This window comes from Molossus molossus, unplaced genomic scaffold, assembly GCF_014108415.1.
Source record: "Molossus molossus isolate mMolMol1 unplaced genomic scaffold, mMolMol1.p scaffold_m16_p_8, whole genome shotgun sequence".
NCBI classification, from domain to species: domain Eukaryota; kingdom Metazoa; phylum Chordata; class Mammalia; order Chiroptera; family Molossidae; genus Molossus; species Molossus molossus.
Window position 1 is genome coordinate 83132934 of NW_023425402.1, and position 12491 is coordinate 83145424.

Genomic DNA, 12491 nt, shown 5'->3' on the forward strand with positions numbered 1-12491 from the left:
TCATAAATATAGGATACTGAATCTGTCTACTACTTGGGATAAAGAAACATTAGAATAAAGAAAAATGCTTAGGGCATTTACGTTCTTGATGAAAAGAAAAAAGATGTCAATATAAACTTACCGAACAAAGCAAGGCCAAAGGATAAAAGCACCTAGGATGTGCATATTACGAGTGGAAAATTTTGACGTCAAGCTCCACGGAACAAAAGTTTCTGTATTACAGCAGAAGCCAATAAGCCCAAGAAAGGCAGATGCGGACAGATGCTGAGGCTGAATGATGACTGAGCAGCTTGCTGCCTATGACGATGGCTTCCCCATGCACAAGCCATTCCCTCACTCACAGGTGGGGTCTATTACTCCATGATGTTGAATCTGAGCTGGCCAGTGATTAATTTGCAAATACGGTATGGCCAGGTGGCCCTGAGTAACTTGTGAAACTAGGCCCTGAGAAGCCTGGCAGGTTCCACGCAGACCTCACAGAATGTTCACTGTGGGGTAAGCCAGCAAGAATGTAGGAATAGGAAGCCTGGCCGTTCTGATACTGCTGTGCTACCAGGAAGCCCACGCTCGTCATGTGGAGAACCTGCACTAGGAGAAAGAGATGACCCAGACACACCTGGACGTACAGAAGCCTCGGTGGACCTGGCGGGCGTTTGGCTTAGCAGATAGAGCATTGGCCTGTGGACCAGAGTCTCAGGTTCGGTTCCCGCTAAGGGCATGTACCTCGGTTGCAGTTTGTCCCCGGCCCCGGTTGAGGTCGTGTGGGTGGCAGCCACTCGATGTGTCTCTCTCATGTGGATGTTTCTCTCTCTCTCTTCCCCCCTCCCCTCCTGCTCTATCTGGACATAAATGCAAAGATGATCTCGAGGGGTGGGGGGTGGGGAATGAAGAAGAAGAAGCAGAAGCAGGAGAAGCAGGAGAAGCAGCAGCAGAAGCAGCAGCAGCAGCAGCAGCAGCAGCAGCAGCAGCAGCAGCAGCAGCAGCAGCAGCAGCAGTGGCAGCACCAGCACCAGCACCAGCACCAGCAGCAGCAGTCTTGATGACCCCATTTCAGTTCATTTTGCTTGATGGATCCTAAGAACTTGATTACAATCCTCCAGAATCAAGAAAGAAATTATTCTAAGGCACTAAGTTTGGGGTGGTGTGTTACACAACAGATAACTGAAATAACCACCTTGACTTTCAAGACAGGGGTTTCAAATTCATGGTGCCCCAGCCAGGTCTCACCTGCAGACAGAATTTTGGGGGACTTACTCAGTATTTTTTAAATTCTAGCTCACATTTACTACCAAACCCAGATTTTTATGAGGACTGTATTTTTCAATCATCCACTTCGTTTATGTATTACATGACCTTCCAGCCCTCTGTTCTTAAGTATATAAACCTTTCTCTAAGAAACCAGAGCAAAGGATACACGGACACAATTACCTAAATTATCCAGTGTGATGACACTGTGTGATTAACTATAACACAGAATCATGGGAAAATGTTATAATTCAAAAGAATTTTCATCTGGAAATACTAAAGCATATATATCCACATTTTAAACAACAAATAAAATTAATAATCAATGATTTAGTTTACAAAAATATATACAAATTTACGTCTACTGTGATCCAGATGATGGATCATAGCTTTGACTGTATTAGTTGGACCAGAGAGGAATAAACAGACACACACTCCGTAACTCTAGTAAAAACATTAATTATAGAATAAGTTGGTCAAGTTACATGTTTCTAGACCACCTATAAATAGCCAAAGTTCCTTTCAATTTTCAGTTGCCAAATATCTTTTCCTACCCAAACCAAATCCCAATTACTCAACAACAAATTCTTTTCAAGTTTTATACCTCAAGGAGAGAACCTAAAAAAGTTGTTTTAGAATCCTTTTGAATTTTATGGGAAGCTTTTCAGAGCAGGAATTCCTACTTTTATTTTATTCTAGGCTAATCATTTACACCCAGCAAAGCCCTTCACAGTTGTTTAGTAAAAATAAATATTTTTAAAAATAATTTAAAATTTAAGAAATTCCATATTTACATATCCTCAATGTCTATCTAACTTACACAAATCTCTTTCTAGGTAGAATTTTAATTTTATACTGCTCTTCAACAATATATAATCCCTCATATTTGCCTCAAAATACAGATGATATCTGACAGGCATTAGCATTCAGAGTTACACCAGTTCCCAATGGTCAAACAACCCAAACTTTGACATTTTTGTTAATGTGTTTCCCAATATTTTTCTACACACTTCCAGTTTTACAGCAGCAAGTTGTTAAGCTATTTATTTCCAATTTAATGTATTAAATTAATTACATTATGGAGTTCTAATCTGATTTATCTAGGATCACAAGAACATATATCAATTTCCACCTTCTTAAGTCTTCCAACATAAATGACACATTTAGACAAGTACATAAACCCTAATGGAAGACAGGCATATCTAGGAGATGGGGAGACATATTTACTGGGGTTTGCAAAGCTCCCTGTATCTTGGGAAACACCCTGTAGTGCAGAAAGATAAAACTAAAGACCGCAAAACAAATAAATAAACACAACACTTTCACTTCTCCATTCACAAAGGTCTAGAAAGGCAACAAAGGAACACTGAACAGTAACTCCCAACTTAGTTGAAGATTTTATCGGGGTTTGCAACACTTATTTCTAAGCATGTTACTGGGAAGTCAGAATGCAATTCCCCATAGCAAAATGCCACAAATAAATGGTGTTTGGGGTTTTCTGGCTGGTGAAAAGAAATCTATTAATCCATAAAACGTCACTACTAGAGAATTTACAGATCCATGAAATTTACATTTCATTTATGCTATTTTTCCCTCTATGGAATGTGAATTAGAAATGGCTTCTGCCCTGGCCGGTTTGGCTCAGCTCAGCGGTTGGAGCATCAGCCTGTGGACCAGAGAGTCCCGGGTTCGGTTCCCGCTAGGGGCACGTACCAAAAAAAAAAAAAAGAAAAGAAATGGCTTCTGTATTTCTAATTGGCATATGTCTCTCTTTTCCCTCCTGTTCACCGTCTCATTCCTTCTTCTAGATACTTCCATGGAAAAAGTCCCCATTCTTTTAGTGGTGGAGGCAAACAGGCTGCTCTCCAGAGCCATTTGTAAGCAGGAGTTGCTGAATTATAGCAGCTCAAGGCACAGGTGTGTGTATGTGGGGGGGAGGGGGGAGCAAGGCCAAACGGGCAGAGGCTCCTAGCCTAGGGCCCAGGGCATGGTAGGCATTTAAAGTAAATTTATTATGTATGATATGGATGAAAAGAAAAATCAACAGTACAGTTTTCAAATTTGTGCACTAAATGGGAAAGGGGGTGGGGCACCAGGATCGGGGGAACACATCCCCCCAGACCCATGCCATAGATATCACACCCCCAGCTGAGCTTGCACCATGAAACAGTACTTCTTGGTTGAGACCAAGAGTTGTTCATCAAGTACATAAACATATTTTAAGAGTAATAAAAGTGAAAAAAAACTATCCTTTCCTCAAATACTTCAACTATAGTGATTACTTTTACTTCCAAGAATTCAAATAACCTAAAGTCAATTTGCTCTTTGAGGAACATGAGCAAATAATTTTTTATTGCGCTACATGACATGATTTTCCATCTTATTAAGAGTAACAAATGATTGAAAAATTTACATCTGCCCAAGGTATGAAAAGCTTTTCAAAAGAGTCACCTGGCCCTGGCCAGTTTGCTCAGCGGTTAGAGTGTGGGCCCACAAACCAGAGAGACCGGGGTTCGGTTCCCGCTAAGGGCACATACCTCGGTTGCAGTTTGTCCCCGTCTTCCTCCCTTCCTCCCTCCCTTCTGCTGTATCTGAAGATAAATGCAAAAATGTCCTTGGGTGAGGATAAAAAAAAAAAAAGTCACCTGGGCTTAACATTCAATATTTTAAAGCCCTTTTTTTTTTTATCCTTACCCAAGGACATTTCTCTATTTTTTGTTCAGATAGAGTAGGGGGAGGGAGGGAGGGAGGGAGGGAGGAAGAGAGAGAGAGAGAGAGGGAGAGAAACATCCATGTGAAAGGGACACATCGAATGGCTGCCACCTTCACGACCCAATCAGGGCCGGGGACAAACTGCAACTGAGGTACATGCCCTTAGCGGGAACCAAACCCCGGTCTCTCTGGACTGCAGGCCGACGCTCTACCGCTGAGCCAAACCGGCCAGGGCTAAAGCCCTTTTTAGAGATCACTTTTTGGTATTCTTGGTAGTTATTAAAATAAATACATTCTGAGATATTTTTATAACTCATTTCACAAATGTTATTTTTATAATTAAGAAGTTATACTGCTTATGTATTAGCAAACATTATCTTCCCAAACCAATTACAAATCAATTTCAAAATCTGACAGCCTTAAGTCATCATAGAAAATTGTTATGCTTTCAATCACTCTTCTAAGCACATTACATGTATTAACTTATTCAAGACTCATAAACACTTGAGTAAGGTACTGTCATCCCATTTGCAGGAAGAAACTAAACTGGGGCCCTATGACATTAAACCACCTGTCCCGGATTCCGAGCTGGACAGTAGCTCCAAAGTCTGTGTGTGTTATCACGACTCCCACTCCCTCTCAGAGTCATTCATTTAAACTTGTATTAGCGTGACAATTCTGGTTTAGTAAAATGTCTAGGGAAAACTTAAGATATTGCATTGAAAAGGATTTTTAAAAATAATCCTCATCTGTATATTTTTTGAAATGTCTCCAAAGCTACATATTTGATCTTTACAGCTCATTTCATAGGTAAGGAAGCAGATGAAGGTATGGTGTTCTAAACATGTTTGCAAACATGCTCCATCCTTTCTACGGGCTACCCTACTCACAGGCTCTGCTTCTCGGGAAAGACCCCACATAAAAACAAATAATAAAAAAAAAAAGACCAGCAAATGGTCAAATCATAGAATGCCTAGGGCAGCTCAAAAAGATTCACGGGGCAAATCTTACCCCCTTCAGAAATGTGAAGTTAGAACACAGCAGGATGGGTCTGTAGGCTGTAAGATGGATGACAGAGGGCAACGCTGGGGCACCCTTGCAGAGCCATGCTCCAGCTCAATGATGCGACCATAAGGCCAGTGGACAGAAAAGAGAGTGTCGAGGAGAAAGCAGAAACGCCACATGACCCATTACCGCAGGAAGAAGACAAGAAATGTCTCCTTTCCCTATGACCCAGATGCCTGCGAGAAACCTCATTTTCCCTAAAGACACTTAAGTGTTCTTTGCAGCCAAAAAGCAACTACCAAATAACACGTATAAGGGAGATGACGCTTCACGCTCCCTTTCAACACAGAAATTCGGATACTTAGTGGACTTGAGTATGGGAAAGACGCCAGATGTCACACTGGTCACACAGGTCTCCATGGTTTCTGTTTTTTTTTTCTTGCAAAAAAAAAAAGGTGGGGGAAGGGTGGGGTGCAGGGATAAACTTAGCCAGCTCATAGATCACAGCAACAATCATAGAAATCAAAAGAATTAATCTTTAGAGTTATCCAGACATCATCTCTTCTGCTCTCTCTGCCCTAATTCATTCCCGAGAACTTTCTTCATCCCCATCTCCTCAAATAAAGAGACTGCATGTTCTATCTCCTCTTATCAAAAGTCATTAAATCTCAACACCAATGAAAACTTTTACAATAAACCATTCCATCTCAGCATATTTGTATGAAATGAAAGGTTTGGATCAGGACAGAAACCACCTAGCAGAGAGAGAATTCGGGAGTGGATGACATCACCCCTAAGCCTAGCACACCTTTGCCAACCCAGGTGTGGAGATCATGCGGTTAACTCCTCCCCACCCCCACCTCAAAACCAGCACCACTCAAGCAAAGCCCTGGCCGCCTCGTGTCTCTGCAGTTCTGAGATCTCTCACAGTGACACGTCAGGGATGACAGGGAGAGGGAGACTTCTCAGGACCCTTGGGCAGGGCCGGATCAAGGAGAGGCAGGCGAGTGGGCAGCCAAAGGCAGTGAGACCTCACAGATCTAAGGCCATGGGAAATAGGGACTCTGCTTAAGACAAGTGCAGCCTTGGCTGCTAGGACAGTGTGGTCTTTTTCTAATGTGTGAATGATACTCATGTTCATAGCTAACAGGGAGTTTAAAAATAATTCATTTCGCTGGTCCAATTATTAAAAACTATTTAAGCCTAACTGCTATTAAATCCAGTAGCAATCATGTACACCATTAAAAGCACTTTGCCCGCTGGTGTGGTTCAGTGGATTGAGTACCATCCCATGGACTGAGATGTCCCGGTTCGATTCCCAGTCAGGGCACATGCCTGGGTTTCAGGCTCGATCCCCAGTAGGGGGCATGCAGGAGGCGGCCGATTGATGTTTCTCTCTTACACTGATGTTTCTCTGTCTCTCTAAAAAAAAATCAATAAATACATAATTTTTAAAAAATGCATCCACTGTTCTGAGTTCATTTTTCTAGAATATTCTTTTAAAAAATGACAAATACTAAGAACTTAAAACAAAAAGAATAAACATAAACCTTTAAATAAGCACAAGCCCCACTTAGAAAAGAGGGACCAGGGCGTGCAGTGCCCGGACGGCGGGGGAAGTGTGCGGCGGGGGAAGTGTGCGTGGAAGCCCAGGAAAGCTCCCAGCAGTGTTTCTGGGGGGAGGGGCGTCTTGAGATTTGTAAATCTTTACATATGAAAGGTGTAAAGATAACATAGGTTTTATGAAGGTAACTTTAAACCAGGCCCACAAAATCCTCACAGATGAGGGCAGTTAAAGGTCAAATAACATAAGTAAAGGTAACACCTGCTTCCTTGGACTACTGGGTGTGTCTTTTCACAATTCTAGAGAAAATTCTAGATAAAGCTTCTACATTATATGATAAAGAAAGTAAGCTTTGTTTTAAATTTTTTTAAATCCTTACCCGAGGATATGTTTCCATTGCTTTTTTTGAGAGAGAGTGGAAGGGAAGGAGAGAGACATTGATTGGTTGCCTCAGGATCGAACCTGCAACCCAGGTAGGTGCCCTTAACAATCGAACCCATGACCCTTCTGTCCAAGGGCCAATGCTCTAACCACTGAGCGACCAGCCAGGGCAAGAGAGAGTAAGTTCTTATAAAAGCACTCTTATGTCATGAAATGGAGGACTAGATTAATTTAGAAAACAATTTAGACAGGTTATAAAGGCATTTGGTCACCACATCCTACAAAATTAGAATGAGAGAACATGTCTTAAAGGCTAAGGTTAGAAAAACAAAAAGACATGTTACTTCGCTTACTACATAACTGCATTGTAAAAAGTCATTACCATCCCTTTCTTCACCAAAAATATACATAATTTCAGATAATACACAAATTCAGAAAGAAAAGAACTCCATTCATTATACAGACATAGGTTTTTATTGAAATGCTGTGAATTCATGTAAAACTGCCCTCATGGAGAACAAAAATGCCTTTTCCTTATTAAAGCTTCTCAAGATGTTTCTGAGTTGCATGTTTAAAAAGGAGCTTCAGATCCTGATCAGTCCACCCCCTTCACTCTGCAAGTCTTCCCCATCTACATCAATGGAGTTGCATAGGCCAAACCTTGCAACCATCTTTAATTAGTCTCATTTGCTCGTACACCACAACCATCAGGAAATCCAGCAGGCTCTGCCTTCGGAATCCCACTGCTCACCACCTCCACCACCAACACAACTGAGACCTTGACCCAACAGGCCACCATCATCTTACTCTCCTGAGTAGTATCTTTTCTTCTCCCATCTATACTCAACAAAACAGCCAAAGGGACCTTTTAAAGCCAAAATATCCTGTTTCTCCCATGTTTAAAACCCTCCCCACTCCCTGGCTTCCCATCTTGGGAAGCAAAATGAAATTCTGACTGTGTTCCCTGAAGCTATCAGATGGAAGTGTCTCCCCTGTTCCGTCCTTCCCACCCCTGCCTACTCCCACCACTGGAGTCCTGCCGGGCTCCTGACTCTTCTGGGTTCGTGTTTGTTGCTGTTGGGCTAACTCCAGGCTTATGGCTTCCACACTCCCTACCCTCTGTCTTCCCCTAACTCTTATCTGCAAGGCTCACCTGCTCAGATCTTCATTTTCCACTCCATGCCCCCCTCTCCTGAAGGCAGGTGTTTGTCTTCATTAGCACCCCAGCTCCTGACAACTGTCTGACACACAGTAAGAGCTCAGTAATTATATGTAGAATCACTGAGTGACCAAATAGTTTTGCTTACCAAGTTGATAAAACCCAGAAAGAGGTAAGATTTTTAAGTCTAGAACGAAAGCTAAGCATATGAAGAGGGCAGTCCTCTTCCATTGGGCTCACTGGGTAGCAGTAGTTCTTCATGGAGGAGGGAACCAGGCAGGCAGGCAGTCACAAGTCCAACTGCCACAAGAGGACCCACCCACATTCCATCGTGCATAAAAGTCAATGTTGTAGGACTCAGTGTGGCCCACCAACGCCCCAAGCCAGGCCTGCTATCGTTAGTTCAAACTGTAAATGTTGCTCCAGCCAAAAGGACATTTCCAAGGTCTTTCAAATGTCAAGGCTTGAACTTTTACATCACGGTTAATTTTCAGTTATGCCATTTTTAATTAAGCACATGGATCACGCCCATATTTGTAACATATAACAAAATATTTATGAAAATGTAACACAATATTTATGTTGTATGTTACAAGGCTCAAGAATCTCTTTCCTTTACTTTATCTAGTGTTAAGGAAAGTAGCAGCTAACTATGAACCAGGCACTGTTTTGTGGCCTCTGCGTGATCATCCCACTTAATCCTTCCAGTGAAGTGAGAGCTGCTACGAAGTTCAATTTACAGACAGTTAAATACCTTCTCCAAGACACTGCTAATGAGGGGCAGAGCCGGGACGTGAACCCAGGCAGGCTGGCCCCAGAGCCCGGAGTTTCAAGGTGTCACCATATCATAGTGCCTCTTGGTTCTGCCTCTCCAACACCAGTGGCATTTAGAGTCAACAAAACAAGACCCTGCATGATGAATGCCACACATTTATTCATACAAGACATTAAAAAAAAAAAAAAACAAAAAATACTTCACAAATAAACTAGAGTTAAAAGGTCCAATAAGAAAAGTATCTTTGACATTAATATTTGTCAAAATATTAGCAAAAATGAGTACAAAGCAAACAAAATAGTGTTTTCTTAAAATGACAGGAAAGTCAAGGGAGAACAGTAAGAAGAGACAAAATGCAGTATTCTTGGAAAAACTGCTTTGCAAAAGTAAACATTAAGAAATCTGCTTGAACATGAACAGGTAAATAAAGTCTTACAAATATAGCTACTCATAAAGTGGTTTCCTTTGCAAACATTTGACTGTGTACAAGTCAGAACAACTAATGTTAGCGTATTTCTTTAAATCTTAATGTTTCGAGAAGAAAATATGATAAAAAAATAGAAAACACGATTCAGTAAATATTTGAGAGGCTCTAATTAAGAGTAGGAGAAATTCTTTTATCTGGCATCTAATGAATGTTTTCCAGATCAAGAGGGATAATGAAAGGAGGAATTTTAGATTAACAGATAACTTTCAAAAAGATTAATTCCCTACTATCTCAGCTTCCCCAAAGACCAAATAAAATAGATAAGGCAAGGTTAAAAATCAATCACTTTCTATAAATATCCTTACTCATATATATAGTCCTTTACACCTTTCAAATGGCATATACATGAGTTCATCTTATTAAACTAAAGTTTGCTTAAATAACTCAAAGTGCATATTATTTTGAAGAGACAAAATTTTGCAATGAGCAAAGTTAGATTTCTGTGCTCCCCCAGAAACTTTTAAGTATGTGGGGTGGGGGTAGGGAGGGGTAGGGTTCAGAATCTAACATTTTCCTCTTTTTAAGAGTTTTGTTTATTTTGGTTTGGTTTTGGCCTTTGAGGAGCTTCTTAAAATAGGCATCAACTATCAGCCCTGTATCTCTAAGCAGCTTCCCACTGACTGACCAAACCATCTGAGCTGGTGCTGTCCGTTCCCTCCTCCACCACCATCTTTGGCCAGTCACATCCTGACCCCATCCACCCTCAAATCACTCCTCCCTCCTTCCAACCCCTCCCACCCACCTCCACTATCTCAACCCTTCCAGGCTAAACAGGGTACCTCCCAAAGTAACATTAAGCTTATCTGATAAAATATTCCAGGCTTAAGGGGAAAAGCTAACAAGGACTGGCTCTCCTCCCTCCTCTCTGCCTTTCCTCCCAGCCTTCAAACCAGGACTCCCAACTTCTCCAGCCCATATAAATAACTGTCCCTAGGACTCCAATTCAGTGGTGAAGGAGAATTTGGGGTGGGTATGGACAAGCAATATGGCAGCCAGCAGGGAGGGACTGGGGATCCACCTGCTGCTGCCCAGCAGAAGCACTCAGTGTGAGAACAGCTCCCCCTCTGGATCCTCCTTTGAGGTTGAGACCGATCTGTTCCTCTCTTTTGCTCTCTCAACCCACTCAGGTACAGGCCACCCACAACAGGCTACAAAACTACAAACACAGGATCAAGTCTCCAGAACCGGATAGGCAGCCCCAGGCAAAGGCCTAGAACCACACACCTGGCAGGAACCTAACTCACTCCTGGGGCTGGAGTCTTCCAGGTGAAAACAAGGCGTCTGGACTCACGGTCCCTAAGGTTCTTTCCACTCTCTCAATAAAGATCCGAGATGCAGCTCAGCTCCTCCGGCCACCCAGAATCAAGTCACAGGAGAATGTGCTAAGCTGGCACAATTCTGGCAATTGTGACTGTCCTGAGGACTTTCAGTTACGAAATGTATGGGGCTGGGTTCACAGGTTGCTTACTGCTGATAGGTTGCATCAGTGTTCTACAAAAAATAGATTAAAACACTTATGATCTCACAGAAAATACTTAAAACGACAGAAAATAAAATGGTAACCCGCCTAAGGCACAGGAGGCAGTTCCCTTTTATCTTTGGAAATGAATTCACTCTCAATGGAAAACGCACTGGGGTTGCCATGTGAAGACAAGTTCTGGTGAGCCTGGGTGTCTAAGGCAGAGCATTGCACCCAGAGCACTGCAGCCATCCCTTGGCTTTTTACTCCCCACCCCCACATTTGGGGATTTTAAAACAAATGAAAGAAGGCATTATTTTAGCTTAAGGCATAAGCATAAGTCAGCCACATAAGAACAAAGAAGGTTTTATTATCACATTAAACGTCAGGGAGGAAATTTAGTGTCCTACACAATTAGGTTAGCATTTGCTCTTTGCAAGCGTCCAGGCCAGTATGTACAGTGTATATCTAAGGCAGAGGCAAAAATATTCCGCTAGTGAGAAGGTCAGGTCATTAAGGGAAAGAAGGAAAGTCCTTGGAAAAGGGGACAGAGTACACAGAGGGAAAAGTTCTCTGCATCTCAGTGGTCTGTGGGACATTTGCCCTCTCTGCCTATAAAGTGATTTAACATTAACCACGTTGCTCCGGCCTCAGAATACTATCTCTGGACAAAAACTCCTTTTTGAAGCTCCTGCCCCCCCCCCCCCCGCCCACACACACACACACACACACACACACCCAAATACACACCTCCAAATACACAAAAGAATTTGAAATATACTGCCCTAGGCCAGTGTCTTGGGCTTTTTGCCTAAGAAGTTTGCTTTCAGCCAGGAGGGAGGAGGAGGGACAGATTCTAACAACAACAGCTTGTACAGTGGACACCCCCTTGCAGTTGGCACACTTTCCCAACTAACAGTTCCAGCACTGAGCCTTGAGCCCATTCAAGAATTCCACCTCATGGGAAGTGTTTCCAATATAGTCATTTGATCTTTCAGCATTTGCAAGTGCACCTGCTAAGCAACAAGCCTGACAGCCATGGCACCAGCCCTTCCTGCCCATCTTTACCAGTGGTTATATGGCTATTTCAGACTTGGACGAGGCTGAGAGGCAAAGCACATAAAAACCCCCGCCAAACGCTTCTGCTGCTGCAGGAGGGCAGGTTCCGCCGGCAGGGTCGTCCTTGCTCCCCGCACCAACTTCCCTGTCACTTTTCCCCTGGAGCAGGTAGGAGGTTTTTGTTTTGTTCTCGGGCGTCCAAACGCCAGGGCTTACCTGGAGGTGGCTTCCTCCCCTCCCTGGCCATGGCTCTCGGCCACGGCCCGGTCCTTGCTGCTGTGGTGGTAGGCAGTGAGCACCACTCCCTGGGAGTTGGAGAGCCAGTTCATGGTGAGGGAAGGGGCATACTTTCTGCGATCCTGACACTGAGAAGGGGAATGAAGTTCCTGGCTCGCCGGGCAACTCCGTTCATTAGCATCGGCCAGCTCCTCCTCCCGCGGCCAGCGATTCACGGGAGGGGCGGGGCCTCCCACTGAAGGGCTGCCTGGCCCTCCAATGAGAAGAGCTGTGACTCAGTATTGTTTCAACGGGGCCATTCCCGTTTGAGTGGCTTCAGTTAAGGGTAGGGGTGGGGGTTTACTTGTAGCTTCCACCCAGGAGAAATTCAGATCTGATTAAGCTGCCAGGCTGGAGACTCCTCTCGTC

At 43.2% G+C, this 12491-nt stretch overlaps 1 protein-coding gene across 3 annotated transcripts in view; it reads right to left on the bottom strand.

The window, feature by feature from the left end:
- Positions 1–12285, bottom strand: part of ARHGAP18 (Rho GTPase activating protein 18) — a 123181-nt gene extending 110896 nt beyond the window's left edge. For all 3 annotated transcript variants that reach the window (XM_036247895.1, XM_036247894.1, XM_036247896.1), the window contains exon 1: positions 12063–12285. In XM_036247895.1, the coding sequence (XP_036103788.1) occupies positions 12063–12175 (113 nt within the window). In that variant the 5' untranslated portion in view covers positions 12176–12285. The remainder of the gene's footprint in view (positions 1–12062) is intronic.
- Between the last annotated feature and the right edge of the window lie 206 nt (positions 12286–12491).